Genomic DNA, 21,759 nt, shown 5'->3' with positions numbered 1-21,759 from the left:
CTACTCAAGTTTGGCCTGACCCAGTTCCATGAGCAGGACCCAGACAATGATTTTACACCACGGCATCATTCCATTTTCATTTATATCACTAGCTGTAGCCTGATTCAAAACTGCAGGCTACTGTTCACTTTGAAGTTCACTGAAGCTAGATGGCATCCAATGAAATATGACATAAACTGTGTAAAGTATACAGAAAAAAAGCATTTTTCTGGGAAGAAGATGTTCCTTGCAAAGACAACTGTGCCTCTAATTTCTCATCTCCTGACAAATAAAAATTCACAAGGTGTTATTCATGTCCATCTTAACTCATTTGCATGACAACGTGAAGTCCTCAGAGAGATCTGGGTGCAGTAACAGCTGCTGGCTTTGCAGAGACCACACAGGGCTGTGAATTCCCGTCAACTTTCTTTCTGCCATGAAATCAGCTCTCTGACTCCCAGAAGGTCATTCATTATTTTTTGCCTCTCTACTCTAGGTGATCTCCAGGTCCCTTGTATGCAGGATGTATAGCACATTCAATAATTTACGAAGTTAGGTCTTCATTTACCTATTCACCCAATAACTATTTGTTATGTTCCTGCCATGTGCCACATATGCTGTGGCAAAAAGAGTTCTCATTCTTTACTGCTTAGTCCCAGGAGTCTGTGTAGGTCGGCTTCCTTGTGTCATCTGTAACACAGATGTAATAACGCCTGCTTTCCTGGGCAAAATTTTGTGAGGGTCAGATGCAATAAAATCTTTTTTAACATGAAAGTTTACAAGATAGATTTCCATACCAGAGAGCTGTTTCTGCATTCCAGTAGCTGAGCCTAGCTATTATTCATAAGGTATTGTCAAATAAATAATTGGTTGTTTGGAAAACCAAGGTTGATTCTTAGATTTTGAGATTATTGTTGTTTATACTGTAATAGTAAACTGAGACTTCTTTCATTAAATATGTCATAAGAACCAAGTTGGAGTGTGAAGATGTTGTTTTCATAATATTTATGGGGTATTTAAGGTTATTTGAAGCCCAGATATAACATTGTTAGTAGCTAGACACCTGAAGAGAGCAAAAAGTCTCATATAAAGATGATGGAGAGTGGTGAAGAGCGATTTCATTCAACTGTAGGTTTATCCGTTTTGAAGTGAGCTAGCATTTCTACCTGACTTTATGGCTGCAGTTTGTGAGCCCATCACATACTTTACATGAGATTTGTTGAAATCAACCTCCAATAATATGAAATGCTTTTATAGATCACTGGAGCAAAAGGAGTGACAAGATCCTTAAGGTTAAAGAGAGAAATTATGACTACGGAGAGGCAGTCTCTGATCTCATTTACTAAGAGTAGTAATTATTGTACTTACTGAGTGTTTTCCATGTGCCAAGAGTTCTCCTCAGTATTTTACTTTCTGGATGCATGCTATTTTCTCATCACTCTTATAAAGGAATTTTATGGTTCCATTTTACAGTGAAGCGTAGAGTTTAAGGGATTCGAACATGGTCAGCGGAAGAGTTATGGTTTGAACAGACCAACTGACTCTGCAGACCTTTATTTAAACACTGCAACATACAGCCTCTCATCCTGCATCTGGACTGTGGCATGATGTGGGCTAGGCACACGGTGGTGGGGGGAAGTAGAAATGGAGGGGAGGAAAGGATAGAATAGGTAGGATGAAGGAAGGAAAACTCTACATTAACCCTGAGTTCTGTGTCTCAGGCCAAATTATAATGTGTCCATGAAATAATATATGACTACACCAGTCCTTATAACCCGCAAGGACTTAAAATATACATATTCATTCTCTGTGCTTCTATTGATGAGGATTATTTTAGGCTGGTTAATTTTAAAACTGCAGATGAGAAGCAGGCTCCGAGGACTGGAATTTGCTTGCCCTTTGAGAGACATTTGCATTTGTGAAAGAAGGGAGATGACTTTGTCTCTAGAAACTCTTAATGGGGAAGGCAAGAACTTAAGTTGGTTACTGTCTGGCAATCTCATGTAACTGATTTAGGGTGGTGGCTTCTGACATTTACTTAATCCGATTTGATTCTTGTCTAAAAGTCATGGGATCACCCAATGACCAGACCCCACCTGCACTGATACCACTTTAACTTTTTTCATATTTTTTCCTTTGTCTTGTAAAGAGATAACTCACATACTTATGCCTTAAATTTAGCCTTATTCTCCACCCATGTTGGCAGCAGAAGCGGCAGCAGCAACATGCCGGCAGCAGCTCTGCCTGCCCATGGGTCTTGTCCCCATGCCAGCGGCGGCAGCAGCAGCTCCCCATGCCAGCAGCATCTCTGACTGCCCATGGGTCCTGTCCCCACTCAGCAGCTCTGACTGCCCATGGGCCCTGTCCCCATGCTATTCCACACTATTCTCTAAATAAAAGAGCACTACTGCCAGATCTTGAGAGTCCAAGAAATCTTTCTTTCAACTCCTCGGGTCACCAACCCTTCATCACTATGACCTCATGGCTCCCCACACAATTATTTCCTAATTGTTGGCGCCCCACAAAATTGTGAGAGATGTGGAACACAAAACCATGTATCATAAGTGTTTTCTGTTTCCCACAGCACCTAGCACATGGTGGTCACACAAAATTCAAATCTATTTAGCCACTGACTGACTAAATGAATTACCTGAAGTCAGGGAAAAGACAAAGTAAGGAAGAAAATTCCAAACGTCAGAGTTGTTAAAAACTCAGAGGACACTGGCATGCCTCAGCGTCGTGGGATCCCAACGTCTTTCTAGGACTTAAAACGTACTGCAGAGATCGTGGCAGGGATGCCAGAGAAAGGATTCCAAAAAGAGATGTTCTAGTTGAACTTTAATATTATGTGTACCTCTGATTTTCTGATTCTACCAATTCTGTAAAGAGACATTTCCCTTTTTGAAAAGTAATATTACGTAGCATGAGTCGGATATGCTCAGAGATTAGCATAAATCCATAGAATTTTTTTAACTTAAAAAATAACTCATAAAGCTGGAATCTTAGAAAGGTGAATTATCTTTGACTTAGTCTACAAAACAGGGGGCAGGTTTCCCTAAAACTATTAAATATTATATTAATTACCTGAATAAATATAAAATAAGACAATTACACAGGAGTGAAGCTGTTAAAATATCTAGTTATGCATTCAAAAGCCAAATTTCTCCCAAAGATTTAAACCTTAAGAAGGAATATCACTAAAAGTCACAAAATGTCCTTACTAATTCGTCTACTGCAATACTGTCTAGATGTCCTGTTTGAAAAGTTGACTATGTTACCTGTGAAGACATTTCGGTCATACCTAAGTCCAGAAAATGCCTATGGGAGACCCGCATCTCTGGGAGGCAGAATTTTAGGCTTGTCCTTCACAACTACTACACAGGAAGAGGGAGATACCACGAGAGCTCCAAGTTGAATCAGCCTGAAACATTCCCGCTCCTCCATTCTATGTCAAAACACCCATGGTTTAAGTTGGTGGTTAGGAGGGAACCTCCTTTACAAAATTTCTCAATGTATGCAGCATATTATTGCAAAAGAAGTCTATGAATGCGCTCATCTTACTTGCTTATTTTTCTAAATATAATGGTCACTAAACTGTGATCACAAAAACGAAAAGTCTTTGACGGCAGACGGAATACCGTCTCCATTTTTAAAAATAACTTATTTTGTAAAATATGGGGGCAAATAGAGAACAACATAAGAAATATAACAAATATCAGGTAAATATCAATCAGAATTTAAAACATAAAGTCATTTTGATTACATATTTGCTATATATGAAATAATATGTATATAATTGTAGAAAACATTATATATGATAGTACATGCAAATACATATTTGTAATATACACATATCCATGTATTCCATATATCTAATTTATATGTACAATGTGTATACTATATAATGATGTATATAATGCATGCAATATACATATATGAATGTGTACGAATTAAAGACTATCTGTATCCATATAGTCATTGAAAGACAAAACATTTGGGAAATAGTAGAAGTATTTGTCACCTTCCCTGGTATTATTTCACTCTGTCTTTCTCTAAAGGCAGTTACATCCATGAATTTGATATGTATTTTTCTACTTTATTTATGTGATATATAATCAAAACAAAATGTGTTTTCTGTATTTGAACAATTGTTAAATACTATACATATAATTCTGAATTGTTTTCACTCAACACTATCGTTATAATGTATCAATATTGATACAAACATCTTCATATTTATTCATTAGTATTAAATTGTGATTAGAATTTGAAAATGATTATAGAAAATATATGAATTGTATAATTAACTTTAACAGTAAGCATTTGAATCATTTCCACTTATTATTAATACAAACATTGCTGTATTTAATGTCCATCTGCATGTTTCCAAGTACATATGGATAAGTACAAATTCTAAGGTGCATGAATTTAAAAACTGATTTTAAGAATTACACTCCCACCACTAGTGTTATCAGAATTTGGTATCATCAGACTTTTTAATTTTTACCAATCTGATGGTGTTAAGATGATGTCATTGTTGATATTCACTTTTCCATTTTTCTGGTGAGGTTATTCGTCTTTTACTTGGTTAATAAATTATATTGAAACATAGCAAACAATGAAAAAGTACATGGGTCTCAAGTGCACTTTTTAAAAATTTCTGTGCATTTTAAAGGAATATTGCTGTATGCATACTGATTTAATTATGATAGCTTCCTCTTGGACTGATTCATATGAGACTCCCTTCTTATCACTGAAAATACTTTACTTCAAGTTGACTTTAAATGATACTCCTATTGCTACCCAAGCTTACTTTGTATTGTTTGCGTAGTTTATCTTTTCTCTCTATTCTTTTACTTGCAGACCTCCTATTTCTTTACATTTAAAAGTGTCTTTTGTATGAATCGAAGTTTTGCTAAATATCATCTTATAATTTTAGCCTTATAGTGGCATATTTTGACCATTTAAAAAGTATAATTACTGACATACTTAAGTTGACATCTACCATTTTACTATTCATTTTCTATTTTAGCTCATCTTTTTTATATCCAACAATTTGACTATAATGTGGTTATCTTTGTATTTAACCTGCCTTGTGGGTTATTTATATTTTTGAATCTGTGGTTCATGTCGTTCAAAACTTTGAAAAATTTTTAGCCATTATCTCTACAAATATTGTTTCTGCTTGTCACTCCTCTGGGACAACAACTGTAAATGTTTTAGAAATTTTGAATTTGTCTTATACATTTCTTAATCTTTTTGTTTACTGGTACTTTCTGCACCTTGGCACCTGTATTTGGTATTATTTGTCCTTTTGTTCCACTTGTCTTCAGCTCTACAATGTCTAATCATCCAATACAGCAGTTACATTCTTAATTACGTGTATTACATTTTGCTAATTCTAGAATATCTACTTGGTTTGTTTTTATAGATTCCAAGTCTAGTGAAAATTTTATCCTTTTATCTGTTTTATTTTTCTTCTATTGCTACATATATTATATATATTACTTTATGAACATAATATACTATTGTATATGTGTGTGTATATGTGTATATATAAATCACAGTTGTTAACATTGTGAGTATTTATTTTCTCACTCCCACAGCTGAATCAGCTCCAGGCCTGCTTCTCTTGTTTCCCTTCTTTTTATTGATCAGATGGCACGCCCTCTCCACATATCTAGAAATATTTCTATTACATGTCAGATATTGTGTATAAATGAATCAAAAAGTCTCAAGGTGATACCTCCACAAGCGAGGGCCTACAATTCCACCTTAGATGGAATGATGGCTGATAACTCCAATCTAATCAAGTATTGATCTCAGTCAGAAGATCCTTTGAGGGTTTATTGAAATGCAGATTACTCCTGGATTGGCCCTGTGCCTGGGGCACATATTTTCCACACTTTTGATTGAGAGCAATGGGGAACTTGTCTCCTTGAGTCTGAAATGTCATGGTCCACTTCTCAGATTCCGAGTTTCCTGTACTAATATGTTCTGGATGTTCGTTCTAGGGATTAGAGAAAATTACCTTTGATGTTCAATAAATGAATGCCGATTGAATGAAGAAATAAGGTACTTTAAAACCTCTCTACCCTTTTGTTCTGAGTGAACTAAAGAAAAAAGGAATATTTATTTCCCACAATTTCACAAAGTTGCTCTAAATATGAAAAAAGAAAAGAGTGAGAAGCGTTAAGAAATTTTGCCCTATATCATAGCCATTAAGCAGAACAGTAACTCTGAATGACATGACCAATCCCTTCCTCTGTATTATACTTCCCCGTCCATATTCCAGTTCCCTGTTCTCCACGCACGTTGCACGTGAAGAGCATTGAAAGGCAAAGTCGGCATCAGCTGGGAGCTGTGGTTAATCCTGAACACACAAAATAGTCAGACAACAAGAGATTAATAAAACCAAAATGAAATAAACGAAGTAGAAAGAGGTGAAGAAAATCTTTTGGAATTTGTGGTGATGGTAGCACAACTTTGTGAACTTTAAAAGTGTGATTTTTCTGGTACGTGAATTATATTTCAGTAAAGCTATATTAAAGGTGAACTGTCACCCACTCTGGCATTATCTTTATATGAACAGAGTTGGTTAAGAGAGCTACGTTCTTCTTTTATGCCTCTACCCCCAGAACTCTGATTTAAAATGTCCAAAATGAAAAGTGTCAATGACTGCTTCCATTTGCTTTATATGTCATTCATTTCAGGTTGATACACGGCATCTTTGCTGGTGCTTTAAAGCATGTTTATTCATTGTGTTATAGAACAAATGGACCAGTAAGGTGAAAAATGAAGCCATGAACTCACAGAGCCTCAGCCTTGAGTCAATTTACTGTAGCTGCAAAACAAGGAAAGTACCGGGTTCCAAAGGGAATACCAAGCACTCATGAATTCTATAACCATCTCACACGCCCAGCATCTCAAATTGCATCAATAAATCAAGAGAAGCCATGCATATACCCTAGCGTTGTCTGCTTTTTTAAAGGCAAAGTTATGATGGTTTATAGGTGTAAACTTACCTGGTCAAAAGCTGCTTTCTCCAGCTCATTTTTGGCCACAGCCAGTTTTTGTTCCAGATCAGTAAGCTGTTGCGCCTGTAAAATGAAAGAAAGGCAAATCTTTTCAGTAAATTCTATAATCTCCCCCTCCACTTTAAGCATCTGTCATTCACTGAAAAGAATAAAAAAAAGAAAAACTACCTCATGAAATTCACTTAGAATTCTGGTTAAAAATATTGTATTACATGGTCATTTGGTTAAGCTGCAGAAAATGGTGTGTTCTGGATGCATATGCACTAAATACTTCACCGGACCAAAACGTCTAGTTGCAGAGTTCCAGCTCAAGTCTCTGAAAATCCTTGTGATATAAATCCATCAGTTACGTTTCTAGAGGTTGTGGACTGAATTACATTCCCTTAACATTCACATGTTGAAGTTCTAATCGCCCCCACCACGTGATTGTGTTTGCAGATAGGACCTTTAGGGTGGTAATTAAAAGTAAATGAGGTCATAAAGGTGAGGTCCTAACTCCATAGAACTACTGTCCTTAGAAGAAGTGGAAGAGACCGCAGAGCGCTTGCTCTCTCTCTCGCTGGCTTACGCAGAGGCGAGGCCATGTGAGGACGGCACCGCTTGTGAGCCAGGAAGAGCTCTCACTAGAAACTGAATCTGCCTGCACCTTGACCTCGGCCTTCTAGCCCCCGGAACTGTGGGAAAAGAAATTTCTGCTGTTGAAGCCACCCATTCTGGTGTATTTTGTTCTGGCAGCCTGAGCAGACTAATACAGTAATAGTCACTCTTTTTATTATGGAGTTTTAACTTAATATACCTCTCTATGCCACCGTATCTCCGTACCTTTACAAATGCCGTCACTGTGCTTTAAAGGAAAAGAGCAATGGCCTCAGATTTGGAAGCAGTGTTTTAAAATCCAGCCTCTGCCAATTCCTAGCTGTACGCTGTAGCTATGTACTGACAGGAGTTGCTCAGCGGGCTCACAGAGGACCTGCGGAAGAGCCTGCCTCCCTTCATGGCTCGGCACCTCTCTAGACCTCTGGACTCTGCCTGTCTCCCACATCTAGCCAAAGAAAAGAATCTAAAGCTGGAGGAACACAGGATCTTTCTGATGCTCCTGTGAGGCAAGGGGATTGAGTTTGCCGGGGAGAGGTGGGCAGCAGGGGACGCATCACCTCTTCAGTGACCAGGATGCCACACTCCGGGTGCTACAAGCTGCGGGTTGTGGCAAGGCTGTAGCCCACTACCACAGCGCCCATTTGTCTGGTGGTCTTCTTTTCTCTCCCTCGCCTTCTGGGAACCAGCACCTGGAAGCTCTGTCCTTGATTTTCCGGACAGAGGGTTTTCTCCCCTATGGTGACCACCTAGGAGGCAGGAGGGGGTGAAGAGACTGTTCTCCATTATAAAACGCTATGTCCACTCTTTGTATCCATGTCTAGTTTTCATGTCCTAAATTGAGCTGTGTTATTTTCTGCTTTATTCTTGTAGAAAATAATTTCCCAGTGGGTGCTTGCCCTTAAATAGCTGCCTAATCCGTGTACATGAAATACATCCTCTGTGCACGTATAAATGTCTCTATAACGCTTAAAAATAAAATCATTCAGAATAAAAAAAAAAGGGAGAGAGAGAGAGCTGATGCCGAGTAGGCTTCCAGTAGGAGCGCACCTAAATGTAGGTGATCCCCCACGAGCTTGGAGACCCAGGCCCCGACCCACACCCCCCTTGGCTATGTGTCTGTCCTTCCCACCTCCTCGCTGCCTGACCCCACATCAGGGGGACTTCAGGACCATAGGCCTCAGTCTCACTTTTCCACCCCGGGCTCAGGCCACCCTGCCCACCCGTCAGGCGTCCCTGCTGCCTGGGACCAGCCACATTCCTCAACCCCTGAGCACCAGGGACTCTTGCTTTGACCATCCTGGCTGCTGTGGCACAGGCCCTGCCTGAGCCAGCTTCTGTCCATGGGACTGAGCCCCGATGGAAGAGTGGCCCCTCTGTCTGTCCCGGCTCCTCAGCCTAGGACAGGAGTTAGGGACAGTGGGATGGACAGTGGGTGGGCCTCAGTGGGGCAGTGGGTGTGGTAAGCTCTTCCTCAGCGTCAGGGGAAGGGGGTGATCCTGACCCTGCCAGCCTCGGTGCCACTGACACTCTTGGTCACCAGCTGGAAGGGACCTCTGTGCTACTCAGCCATTGCCCTGTCTCAGGCCCTCCTGCCTCCCCCCAGGTTCTCATGGTATTTTCTTTCTCAGGGTCCTCTTTGGTGGGCAGCCATTCTCCCCAGATGCTGCCATCAGTTATCTGCAGTCCAGGGGGCGTCTGCATAGGCTCAGGTCCTTCTGCATCCTTGTGTGAGTTTCAGCCCTATTCCAGTCATCCACAGGAGGGGACTCCTGCAGAATGACTTCAGGGTGCACCGCAACATAGCCATCCAGGAAGCTTGTAGCAGGGCAGGCAGAATGCATTCCAACAGAAATAGTAAATGTGCCTTTGAGAGCTATCTTGCCACCAGTTCCCAGGATTTCAAGAATTTCCGTCCTCTAAGAACTCAGTGAACCTGGTAAAATCTAGCCAAGAGATCTCAGGAGACAGAAGGTTACAAAAAGAGTGAGGAAAAGCACTCGCAGGGATTGCAGATACTGACCCACATTATCACACTGTGCACCTAGTTTTGAAAGGATCAGCTCCAGGCTTAATGCATACATGGCTGTTATAAAACTATAGAAAATAATAACAGTATTAAGCCGTTAGAAGACCTATGAAAGACAGGGAGTCTTACAAGATAGAGAATTTTATTTGTTTTAGGTCAAATTTGTTTTCTCATTTTAACTCCTGAGAAATAAAGGATAGGGTTACTTAAGAGGGGCTAGTCATGATTCTAGAGTAGCTTTCCTTCACATTCAATCATTGAGTAAATATCTATGGAGTGACTGATTGTCCTCAGCCCAGGAAGGAAACATCATCTGTGTACGCAGTTGAACATGTACATGGGCAGCAAGCATATAAAGAGAAAGTCACTGAATGAGATTATAGCTGCTCAACAGAAAGCGTGTGTAAGCTGAGAACACAGAAGGGGTTCCTCAGTGTGGCCTGAGAAGTCACAGTTCTTCTTCCTAATAAGAGTAACAACAGAAAATGATAACATTTGGGGCTGGCCTGGAGTCCTAGCAGTTAAGTTCATGCACTCAGCTTCAGCGGCCAGGGGTTTGGATCTTGGGTACAGACCTATGTGTTGCTTAGCAAGCCATGCTGTGGCAGGCATCCCACTATAAAATAGAGGAAGATGGGCACAGATGTTAGCTCAGGGCCACTCTTCCTCAGCAAAAAGAGGATGATTGGTGGCAGATGTTAGGTCAGGGTTAATCTTCCTCAAAAAAAACCCCCCAAAACTATAACATTTAATTTTCATACAAGTACATTTTCTTATTTGAGCTTTATAACATTTTAGAAGCTAGAGTCCATATTCTAATCTTAATTTACTTTAGAAAAAAATTATGTAGCTTCAGAGCGCCAAGACTGTGTAGACCACAAGATGCTGGAGCCTGATTTGGCTCCACCGTCTAGTCTATTGCTTCTGGAGCATTCCCCTGCTGTTTTTCTCAAGAATCCACCTTAAATTGAGCTAGATCACAAAAGATGACATCTGTGCTGTATTTAGTGTGAAAAGTGTCTTTTTTTCCTTCTAGGAAAGTTGAATGCGTAGCTATGGTGGATGAAGTCAACAGAAAGGATGTAATGTTAGACAGTTACATTTTATCTGACATTTCAATGAATTCTTTTACAAAATCTCAGCAATGGCTAAATCTGCAAGGTTCTAATTCTTCTGTCATACATTAGGTTTGTGATTCAGTGTTTCTGGAAACTTGTTGACAATTTATTTTAACCCTTCCCCAGCCCCTTTCCGCCAGGTAAGTTGTCTTCTTTTTAATTTTTCTGGTGAGTTTCCCTGAGGTTTACAGAATATAAAAATATTTATATTTTACCTTCTTCTAAAAAGGACCTAAAACAATTTTGACACTAGAAGTATTAAAATTTTAAACATAAGTAAAACAATGAGATCTATAGAAAACAGATATGCCCTGTGAACGGGATGTGAAGATAGGTGAGGGGCGGCAACAGCCGAAGGAGGCTCTGATAACGGATTCTATCCTTTGGTCTTGGCTGAGCTGTAAATTTGCTCCCAGACTTCTGGCAGCCAGGTATGAAAAGAAATGATGTTGGCTCCAAAATTCTCATTATCAAAGACAGTAAACATACCAGAGACACAGACGGTTCAGGGTTTTTCCAAGCAATAGCAACATAAAATTATAACAAACATTTTGAAATTCAAGTCAGAAAACGATTTTTTTCAGAAGCCAAGAAATGTAGTCCAAAATCATGGTTCACCTTAAACCAAGTATAGTGCCTAGGATACACTGATGTGTGTTTGTGTGTGTGTGTGTGTGTGTGCGCACGTGTGTGTATGTGTGGATGGGTGGGTAGTTTGCCCACCAAGACACAGAAAGCAGTTTAAGCAAGTCACAGATTGACTTGCCTCCTGAGACATGCAAAATAATTCCACTTTGTCTCATCTACTCCAGAAGATTGAAATTCTAGTGAGTGATAACCAGCTTTACACACCAAGGTATGAGAGACAAGAACTGTTTTTTGTTGTCACTGAGTCTTAACAATTAGCAGTGCCTTACACTTGATGAGTAAATGGCTTTTAAAAGAATTCAATCCCTGACTGTAGTGGGCTAAACCGAGGAGATACAGGACCAGCCAAACTTTCGAGTGCTACAGTCTCAGCTGTGTCATCTTCTGATAAAACACAGGAAAAGGAAGCGCCACAGGGGCCTCAGCATATTGAGGTCTAGCCACCCTCTTTCCTAGTCTGGCCTTCCTTTTAGTCTTGGAGAGACCAAAGTGGAAACTGTCCCACCTAGGGCCCGGTCAGGGAAGTGTGTATACAGACTCTGAATGGGGAAGTCAGGACAGAGCATCCTCCCAGGGTTTTGCCACTACAGAGTTACAATAAACAAACTTGGACGACTGCTGTGACTCATTTCTTAAGGACTTGGGTCAGTAGAGAACTACAATCGCTGAGTCTTTTAGAGTCCTAGAAATAATGGCCCATGTTATAATAGGCTTTTAGGTGGCATCTGCAAAATACGATCAGAAATCTTTAGATGTTTTCTAGCAACAGCTTTGCCACTTTGTTATTAGAAAGGTGGTACATACCCCACATTTCGGAACCAATGAGAACATACAGTCATGTTCCAGCAAATAATGCAAGAAATATGGATGGTGAATACAAGAGAAGTTTCATTGGAGTATGGGAAGAAAACATCAGATATTCCACATTTTAATTCTAAATTTTAATATTGGAAAAAAGTTGTATTGTAAAATATTCTGTATTCTACACACTTATTCTAAAATATCTCATAGTTGTGGAATATAAAAAAATTACAACTTGGATTTATGCATATTCTAAATCTCATCATTGCTTTTCCTCCATTTTGTCTATGTTTATAATGTACATAATATGGCAGTAAAATAATAACATGATAATAGGGACAATAACAACAACAGTCTAAACCTGTGGCATATATATATATATATATATTCCTCATAACAACTCTGTCTGGTGCATAGTGTTCCATCCTTTTTAAATGATGAAACCGAGGCTCAGATGTATAAATATCTTGCTGAACGTCACACAGCTGGGATATAACAGATCTGGAATTCAAACCCAGGCAGTTGTATCCATAGCTGGCCCTCTTAACTACTAAAGACATGAGTGTATATAATTTATAACTAATAAATTACATATATTGAATGACATATGCTCAAAATTTATTGATAAGATTTATAATTAAAAATGTTTGGAGACCACTCAGAAAATTAGAGGAATTTTGTATGTTTAAGTTTATTCATCCAGTGAGGATAACGAACTCCTAAAAGAGATGTTCCCAAGTACTCAGAAACTTGTACCTGGTAGGTGGACATCGGATTGAATTTTTTATGTATGATTCTGTGAAGCACATGCTCCCTGCTCAGCAGCACTAACCCAGAAGGTGTGGGTAATACTCAAGAGATATAATATAGACCACCATATCACCACCATCATCTCTGCATTCCATTTTCCCATAGAGTTAAGGAGGCAGAAAGTCAACAATGCCTACCAGCTTCTACTCACCTTCATCAAAGTACAAAGTTGTAATACCAAGATTATCTTTTTTTTGAGCTGAGGAAGATTAGCCCTGAGCTAACTACTGCCAATCCTCCTCTTTTTGCCGAGGAAGACCAGCCCTGAGCTAACATCCGTGCCCATCTTCCTCTACTTTATACGTGGGACGCCTACAACAGCATGGCTTTTGCCAAGTGGTGCCATGTCCTCACCCAGGATCCGAATCGGTGAACCCTGGGCCACCGAGAAGCGGAACGTGTGAACTTAACCGCTGCACCACTGGGCCAGCCCCCCAAGATTATCTTGAGCCACAAGATTCTTCGATGCCACACCTGCTTATTTCAACATTAATAACTTGAGAGGAATACTGAAAGACTTGGAATTGAATGAATAATACATGTAGAAAGACCAAATATAGATCTCAAGTTACACAGGAATAGCTTAGTACAACATCTGGTTATAAGTTCTATTGAAAGCAAATTTTAATATATCAAAGTTATAAAGTTCAATAAGTCTTTCTATTGGGAAATAAGATCAAATATACATAATTTTACTCAAATTTAAATTTTTATAAGTATCATGTTGCCATCACATGTATGTTTAAAAAAATATGTTTATATAGCACTTACGGCTATTTAAAGAAAATCTATCGTGGAATAATTTTTTCTTACATCCTTGATATTGATTTGCTTTCTCCCGTCAAGAACACCTACACTTTGGAGGAAGCTGCCTCATACCCTTTCTCAGCCATACATTTTAGGAGAGATGATCTCAACATTCAGTTCCAGATTTGGGGATATAATTTCTTAAAGCCATGACTCTATCTCAACCCCCTCGTAAGGTGACTGTGCTTGGGTTTCAGCATCTAATTAATGGCAGGCCAGAGACGGGAAGGTATTTGCAGGTGGGTTCCGGAATGAACGCTGTCTCTCTTCTTCATCTGAGTGAATGAAAACTATATTCTTTCCTTCTCCTGGGAGTATAGCACGAGGATGTTTAAGTCTAAGCTCTAATAGGCATTACTTTTAGAATAAAAGAGAACAACATGAAGTTAAAACTGTCCTAGAGAAGAAAGTAGCACAGAGAAAAAACCAAATAAATATATAACAGCACCTGATGACTTTGAAACCTTCTCAGTCAAACCACACCTGAAATCAAATGAACCTTGCATTTTCAGTTAACGTGAGTAAATAAAATTCATTTTTATTAATTAAATTCTTGTTAGATATTTATATTTTCTGTTATTTAAAAATAAAAGATTCAAAACTGCTGCTTCTAGACATGACACAGTAACTGGTATTGGGCTAGTTCTCCTCCCATAAGCAACTCGGAGCTAATTATGCTGGGCTGTGAGCCTTGAAATATGAGAAACTCACTAGCGAGACCCTTGACTCCACCAGCTTTCTGCCTGATGACAATGTCCTGACCTAGGTGCAAAGGGCTGCAGCCCAAGCAGATCCCTGTCGTTGCAGGAGCTGCGGAGGCAGAGGTCAGAGTTTGTGGCAGATTAGACAGCTGGAATACACAGGGCAGGGCAGCAGAGAAGAGCGAGGTGTGCAGGGGCGGGGCTTCTCAGAGTCGGTTTAGAGGGATGTTCTTGCAAGCCCTTGGCTGAGAGTCAGGCTGCACACACACAGGACAATATATTACACAAGGCTAGTCACAAAGTAACTGTTACAGAGCTGACAGCCGAACAGACACACTAGAGGCTGAGCACTGCAGAAGGATGTTAGCATTCTAGAGACACTCCTAAGCCTTATTAACACCACCGCATCAACATGGCAGCATTTAGATTAGTAGACATGCACTAGAGGAGCAGTTGGCAAACGACAGCCCAAAGGCCAACTCTGGCCCACTGCCTGTTTTCTTCAGGAAAATATGATGGGAACACAGCCACCTTTATGCATTTATGAATTGTCAGTTGCTTTTGCGCTACCTTGGTGGATTTAAGTAGTTGTGATACAGACCATATAGCTCGCCAAGACTAAAATATTTACCATGTCATCATTTACAGAAAATGGTGACTGAGTCCTTTGCCAATATGAAGTCCACTTTAGACCTTAAGAAAGTCTAAAAACTTAGACGAGATTCTGCCGGGGTGGGGGTGGGTGGTGGGCGCAGGTGTCTGGAGGGTTAGCTCAGTCGTGTGAGAGGGGCTCAGGTATGATCCTGGACTTTTCACATAACTGCACCAACAAAGCATAAAGCCAACTCTACAACAAGGTGAATACCAGTATCTTAACTGCATTATGGGGCAAAAATGAACAATCTTCAGAAGATAAAAGCCAGAATCTCTGTAATGTACAAATGACAACATCCAGCACAAAATAAAATCTTACCAGTATTCAAAGAAATAAAATACGTGATCCAAAGCCAAAGAAAAGAGTAGATAATAGTAGCCAACATCTAGGTGGCCCACATGTTGAATCTAACAGAGAAACACTTGGAAGCAGCTATTAAAAATATGATTAAGAAATTACAGGTAATATGTTCTTAATTAGTGAAGAGATAGGTAATCTTAGCATAAAAAACTGTATTATAAAAAAGGACCAAATCAAAATTCCAGAAAGGAAAATTTAACTGGAAGGACTTATCAAAAAAATGAAGATGAGAGAAAAAATGAGCACTAAATATGAAATGACACCAACAGAAATTATCCATTCTGAAGAGAAAAAAATGTTTGAAGAAACATATAGAGGGGAAGTCTCAAAGATGTTTAGAACAATATTAAACACACTAGCATATGTGCATTGGAATAACAGAAGAAGAGTGCGAAAAAGGGAAAAATTACATTCAAAATTGTTAGGAAAAAATTTAATGAAAGATGTGAAAAACCTCTATGTTGAAAATTACAAAACATAACTGAGAGAAAAGGCAGAAATTCTAAATAAGTGGAAAGATATACCATGTCTATGAATTGAAATATTAAACGCTGTTGAATTGAAAATTCAATATTATTATGATATCTGTCCTCTACAAATTAATTGACAGATAAAATGCAAACCAGATTAGAGTTCCCACAAGATTTTTTTTCTTGTTGTAAATTTGCCGAGCTGTCTCTAAAATCTATATCCAAAATAATCTTAAAAAAGCACAAGGTTGGGGCTGGCCCCGTGGCCGAGTGGTTAAGTTCGCGCGCTCCGCTGCAGGCGGCCCAGTGTTTCGTCGGTTCGAATCCTGGGTGCGGACATGGCACTGCTCGTCAGACCACGCTGAGGCAGCGTCCCACATGCCACAACTAGAGGAACCCACAACGAAGAATACACAACTATGTACCGGGGGGCTTTGGGGAGAAAAAGGAAAAAATAAAATCTTTAAAAAAAAAAAAAAAAAAAAAGCACGAGGTTGCAGGACTTATGCTATCTGATTTCAAGACTAACTGTAAAGCTACATTAAAAAGGACAGTGTAGTGTTGGCATGAGAATAGACATATACAACAATAGATCAGAAGACGATCCAGAAGTTTACTCTCACATATATAGCCAGTTGAAAATATACATAGCCATTTGATTTCTGACAAAGACAAAAGTGTAATTCAATGTGTAAAAAATAATTTCAGTAAACAGTGCTAAAGCAATTGGAGATTATATATGTGTGTGTACACGTGTGTGTGTAAAACCAACCTTGAACTTTTCTTTACACTATTCACAAAAAATAATTTGAAATGAATCATAAACCTAAATGTAAAAGATAAGAATATAGTACTTCTGGAAGAAAATTTTTATGACCCTGAGATCGGCAAAGATTTCTTAGATAAGACTAAAAAAGCACAAACATAAAAGAAAAAGAGTGTTAGGCTTTATCAGTTTACACATTTTGCTCTTCAGTATAGACTATTGAGAATGAAAACTGAAGCCATGGACTGAAAGAAAGTATTTGTAAAATACACATCAGACAAAGGATTTATATCCAAAGTATATAAATGAAACTTAAATTCAACAATAGGAAAACAAGGAAATTTTAAAAACAGGTCAAAGAATTGAATAGACTGATATAGAAATGATCAATAAGCTCATGAGTACATGTTCAACATCATTAACTATCAAGTCAAGTAATTAAAATCTCAAGAAAATACCATTTCCTTGCCTAGAACACTTAACCATAATGTCTTGATTCTTCACCAGAACTCTCCAAAAATTACCACAGGAGACATTAACAATCTCTGAGTCAGAGTTGTTACATGACCTTTGCCACTTACAGTTTGATCTCAGATTCCTCATACGTAAAATAAGAATTTTGGAGCAGATTATTTTTAATGTGTCTTCTAGCTAAAGGAATTTCTAACCCCTCGGGTGCTTCCCAGTTAATGTAGCAAAGTAGAGAAATTAACATCTGATTATATTTCCTTTTGCAAACATAAACCAAGTTAAGGTTTTATATACGTTTTACATTGCTCCTTTCTTAAATTCTGTTTCTAAATCTCTTTTCAAAATGGTAGGTATAACTCTTAAATTTATATGTAAAATTATGGTGCTATTACACTAATAATTTCAATGAGTGGAAAGAACATCTGCTAAATTTTAGTAACCTATGACTTTTCTTCAAAATCTCTTTCAAATTTTATAATCTCATGTTTGATCTTTCACTCAGAAATTGTTGTTTTAAAAACCTGTAGGAATTCATTCATCTTTTTTGTGGGTTATTGAAGTGTGGGCATATTGTTTTCAATGGATATCGGATTTTATTAATATCCTTTCTTTGTGCGGAGAGATACTCGAGAGAAATTTTTAAGTGAATCAACAAAATTGACAGATGTCATATACTGTCTCCTCACAAATTTGAGTGCAGGTCTGGGGAGAAAGCTGAAGAAATGAAGTTTCCAGCAGACAACTACCCTTTAAAATTTATTTTAATTACAGGTAAATTTCACAGACCATTTGCTACACCATCATTTTACTAAAAAATAAGTTCTTAAATATACAATGGAACTTGTATTATGTATGCAGAATTGATATAAAAGAAAAACAGAGAAAAAGATGCAGGTAGCAAGGAAGAGTGGGTTTCCACCCATCCACTAGTCCCACTCCAGAGCAGATGGCCGCCACGGGCAAATCATCTTTAATTCCCAAGCATCTTACTTGTAGGCTTTTGTTCCTTATGTCTGTCCTGGGAATCCTGATAGGACTTTCTAGATACTCTATTTGGTTCTTTAGATCTTAACTTAGACTCTAAATCACACGCCTAGAAATTCTAAAACGTTCTGAAAAATGTCTGGAAGTTTTATTCACAACTGTCATTAAAAATGAAAACTTCTGCTTTCATGAAAATGGGTACCTAAGTTATTACGAACCTCTTTTGTTTTTGTCTATTCTAAGTTTTCTAGGAGGCAGTAACTGCTAGAAGTAATGGCCCCAGACCATAATATGCTATTTAATTATTAATTTTAAAGAGATTAAGAAGAAATGCAGGTTATCTGAACTGTGCCTTTCTTAGGCAGGCATCGTTAGCTCAAGATATATTTGTATCTTAAAATCGTGGATGAGGAGTGGTCCTTGAAACTACACAGATAGCTTGCTGATTAATCATAGGAATTAATAGCTACCTCAAATAATTGTGAGCTGAACAAAATTAAAATAAAAAGTACCTGCTGTTTATTATTGTATTTATGAGTATTTTTTGGTATTCGCATATCTTCTCTTCTCTAATATTGGTCTATGTTTTCCATTGAATGAGGCATATTCTTATACACCTCAGGATCTTCACATGTACCTGCTCTTTCTGCCTGGAATCATGGAAAAGTCCCCGCTGCCCTACTCTCCCTGGTCAATCTCTAATCATCCCCTAGATCCCAGCTGAAATGCTAATTCTCACAGAGATCCATTTCTGAACTGCAAACATAATTTTAGCATCCTCGTTACATTCTCTTGTGAAATACTATATTTTCCCTTCCTATTACTTTCACCAGTTATGATAGTCAAAATATAAAATGATTGGTATTGTATGGACATGAGCTGGTAAAATCTAACTCTGCCCTGAATGTTAGGGCAGGGTCCAGGGAGTTCTTCACTTGACAGGTGTCAAGCAGTCAAGCAGTCCCTAAGCAGCAGCATTGTGGCAGCATCTAAGAAGCCTTGCCACACTCCTGTAGACTCAACCAGGAAAGAGACATCAGCCCAAATTAATTTGGACAGTTTATCACTCACACTGAAACCATAAGGAAGATCAGCATGGCATTGGCAATCCATGTCAATATTATCAGTGGATGACATCAAACTAGGGGTGCCACGTGTCAGATGAGACAAATGGTGAGTCTCTCTGCCATTGTGGATTCAACTCTACACAACGCAAAGCAGTTTTATAGCCTACTGTTGTAACCAGAGGAGGGGAGAGGTGTGATACGGAAAGCATCGCACATGCCTCACTGGCATTAGGAAAGTGGATGGGAAACTGCTTCATCACAGCCTCCTGCAAGATAGGGAGGCAGACGAGAAACAGTCTTAACAGCTACTAACAAGACCACCTATCCTTCCATGTTTCATGGGGATCACAGGGCATTCCACCAAGGCTTGGGTTAAACTAGAGGTTAGCTTTGCCTATGTGACTGATGTGGAGATGTGCAAGGTCATCAGGGTGTTATGGCAGAGCCACTGCTACAGTAAGTGTTAGCATTTATTGCTGAATGTCAGCCAGATGCTAGGTGGAGGAGATGTTCCAGGATGACGGAGAAAATAGCTATTTACCAGTTGGTATAGAAGTGCTTCAATATTTGAGCAATTTGCATGCCTTTATTAATGCATACTGGTTAAATTCAATCCCTACTTGTTATAGTTGTCACCTATCCATTTATCGATCTGATTGTTAATGTCTCATTGCTTCACTAGACAATAGGCTCGCTCACAATACAGATGGCTTCCGTTGTGCAAACCATTAAATGGATAATTGTTAGACTAGAGCCAGGTACCTAGCGGATGCATAATAAATATTGGATGAACGCATGAGCAAATGAGTACGTTTGATGCTGACACCACATATTTTTTTTTTCCTGATTTGTGTCTGAAGAGCCTCAGGGTTTACAAGAACTCTCTATATAGTTGAACATTTTTAGGATTTTGAGTCCTCCCTTTAATGCTCCTCTAGGAGCCTTTTCAGTCCATCACGTAAATCTCTTTTCTCTGGCAATTAATTGACATGACAGACAATGGCTGCACTTCCCTCTAACAGACATGGGAATTGATGATCTATTAATGGTACTTATAAAAGTGCTGAAGGCAGATTGGATAAAACCCAGCACAAAATTTTGTAGAAGTCAGGATTAAGTCAGTGGTAAATATTTTGAATAGGTTTTTTTTCCATGCCAATCTGCCTGAATATCATGGTCCCCTCTGTTTGTGCAAATCCTCCTGTCATTTGAAGGCTGGATGAAGCCAATTGTTAAATTTTGTCCCTGCCAAAGTCTAGCAGCTGCTCTGGATGTTCATTCCAAACATCCTTTCAAAATTTTTATTCCACTAAGTGAATTTTGTTGAAAGCAGCAGGTACTGAAACGTCTACAAATCAGCGTGTCAAATTCCCTTCTACTCTAAATGTGTACTCTTTTTTTTCCTTTAAATTCATTTGAATGCATTTTAGTAGAGATTTTTAATATATTTCCATGGCCTATTTGCCAACAGATGTATTTGGCTTTTTTCACTTGATTTAAAAGTAGAATCAAAAGGCCCAGAATTTGGCAGTTACAGGGGTTAGCTAAACTCTAGGGAATACCTGAAGTCCTAGAAATGTGCAATTCACCCAGAAATGCAACAAAAATCCTTGCAGCCTATGCCAACATCTCACGTCTCTTGACATTGCCTATCACATGAGCTGCCTTTTTTAGCCCTTGTATTTTTTAACATAGATTAAACAGTGCTTAGTATATGCAGGTCAAGTTCAAAGCAATTTACACATATATTTAATAGTCAACTGCTGGACAAAATAAGTATTCTTTTTCATTTTTACTAAATGTGCAAACAGAAGTTTGTGAAGGTCCGGCAAACTATATAGATAGTGCATAGAAGAAATAAATTCAAACTCAAGTCCCAATGATTCCAAAGCCCACTCTTATCTCTCTCCAATTCCTCACCTCTTTTAATTCTCAGCTCAAGTGTCATCTGCTTCAAGATACCATCCTAGACCACTACCATTGCACACTGCCTCACTTCCCACTTGGAATTCCCAATCCTCTATTCCTCTCTACTTTTCTTTTTCCTATAGCACTTCACTTTCTAATATCCTACACAAATTATTTTTTCTGTTTATCGAGTATTGCCTGTCACACTTACTTTAATGTAAGCTCTATCAAGTAGGGAACTTTTGTCCACTGAAGAATCATATAAGCATCTGGAAAAGTGCCTGAAAATACTAATCTCTCAAAAAAATTGTTGAATGAATGCATTATCTTTACATTATAATGTGACTTAAAAGGTCTTTGTAAAGATTAGAAACACTTCTAAATGTGATCAAGACATGTAATGGCTGCTCACCATAAGATAAAGAATGACAATGATAATAATAATTGCAATTTATACTACAATTAAAGGAAATTCTCATTTTTTATCAAGCTATTACCACATTACTTAATATTTAGTCAACTTCTTATCAGATCTAAAATTCTTCCAACCTCAT

At 38.5% G+C, this 21,759-nt stretch overlaps 1 protein-coding gene across 3 annotated transcripts in view; it reads right to left on the bottom strand.

The window, feature by feature from the left end:
* LUZP2 (leucine zipper protein 2) overlaps positions 1-21,759 on the bottom strand; it is a 459,231-nt gene that overhangs the window by 64,489 nt on the left and 372,983 nt on the right. For all 3 annotated transcript variants that reach the window (XM_014848672.3, XM_014848664.3, XM_070491364.1), the window contains exon 8: positions 7,005-7,079. In XM_014848672.3, coding sequence (XP_014704158.1) covers positions 7,005-7,079 — 75 coding nt within the window. The remainder of the gene's footprint in view (positions 1-7,004; positions 7,080-21,759) is intronic.

This window comes from Equus asinus, chromosome 20, assembly GCF_041296235.1.
Source record: "Equus asinus isolate D_3611 breed Donkey chromosome 20, EquAss-T2T_v2, whole genome shotgun sequence".
Lineage (NCBI taxonomy): Eukaryota > Metazoa > Chordata > Mammalia > Perissodactyla > Equidae > Equus > Equus asinus.
The sequence above is the reverse complement of the archived record's forward strand: the minus strand, read 5'-3'. Positions and strand labels throughout refer to the sequence as shown.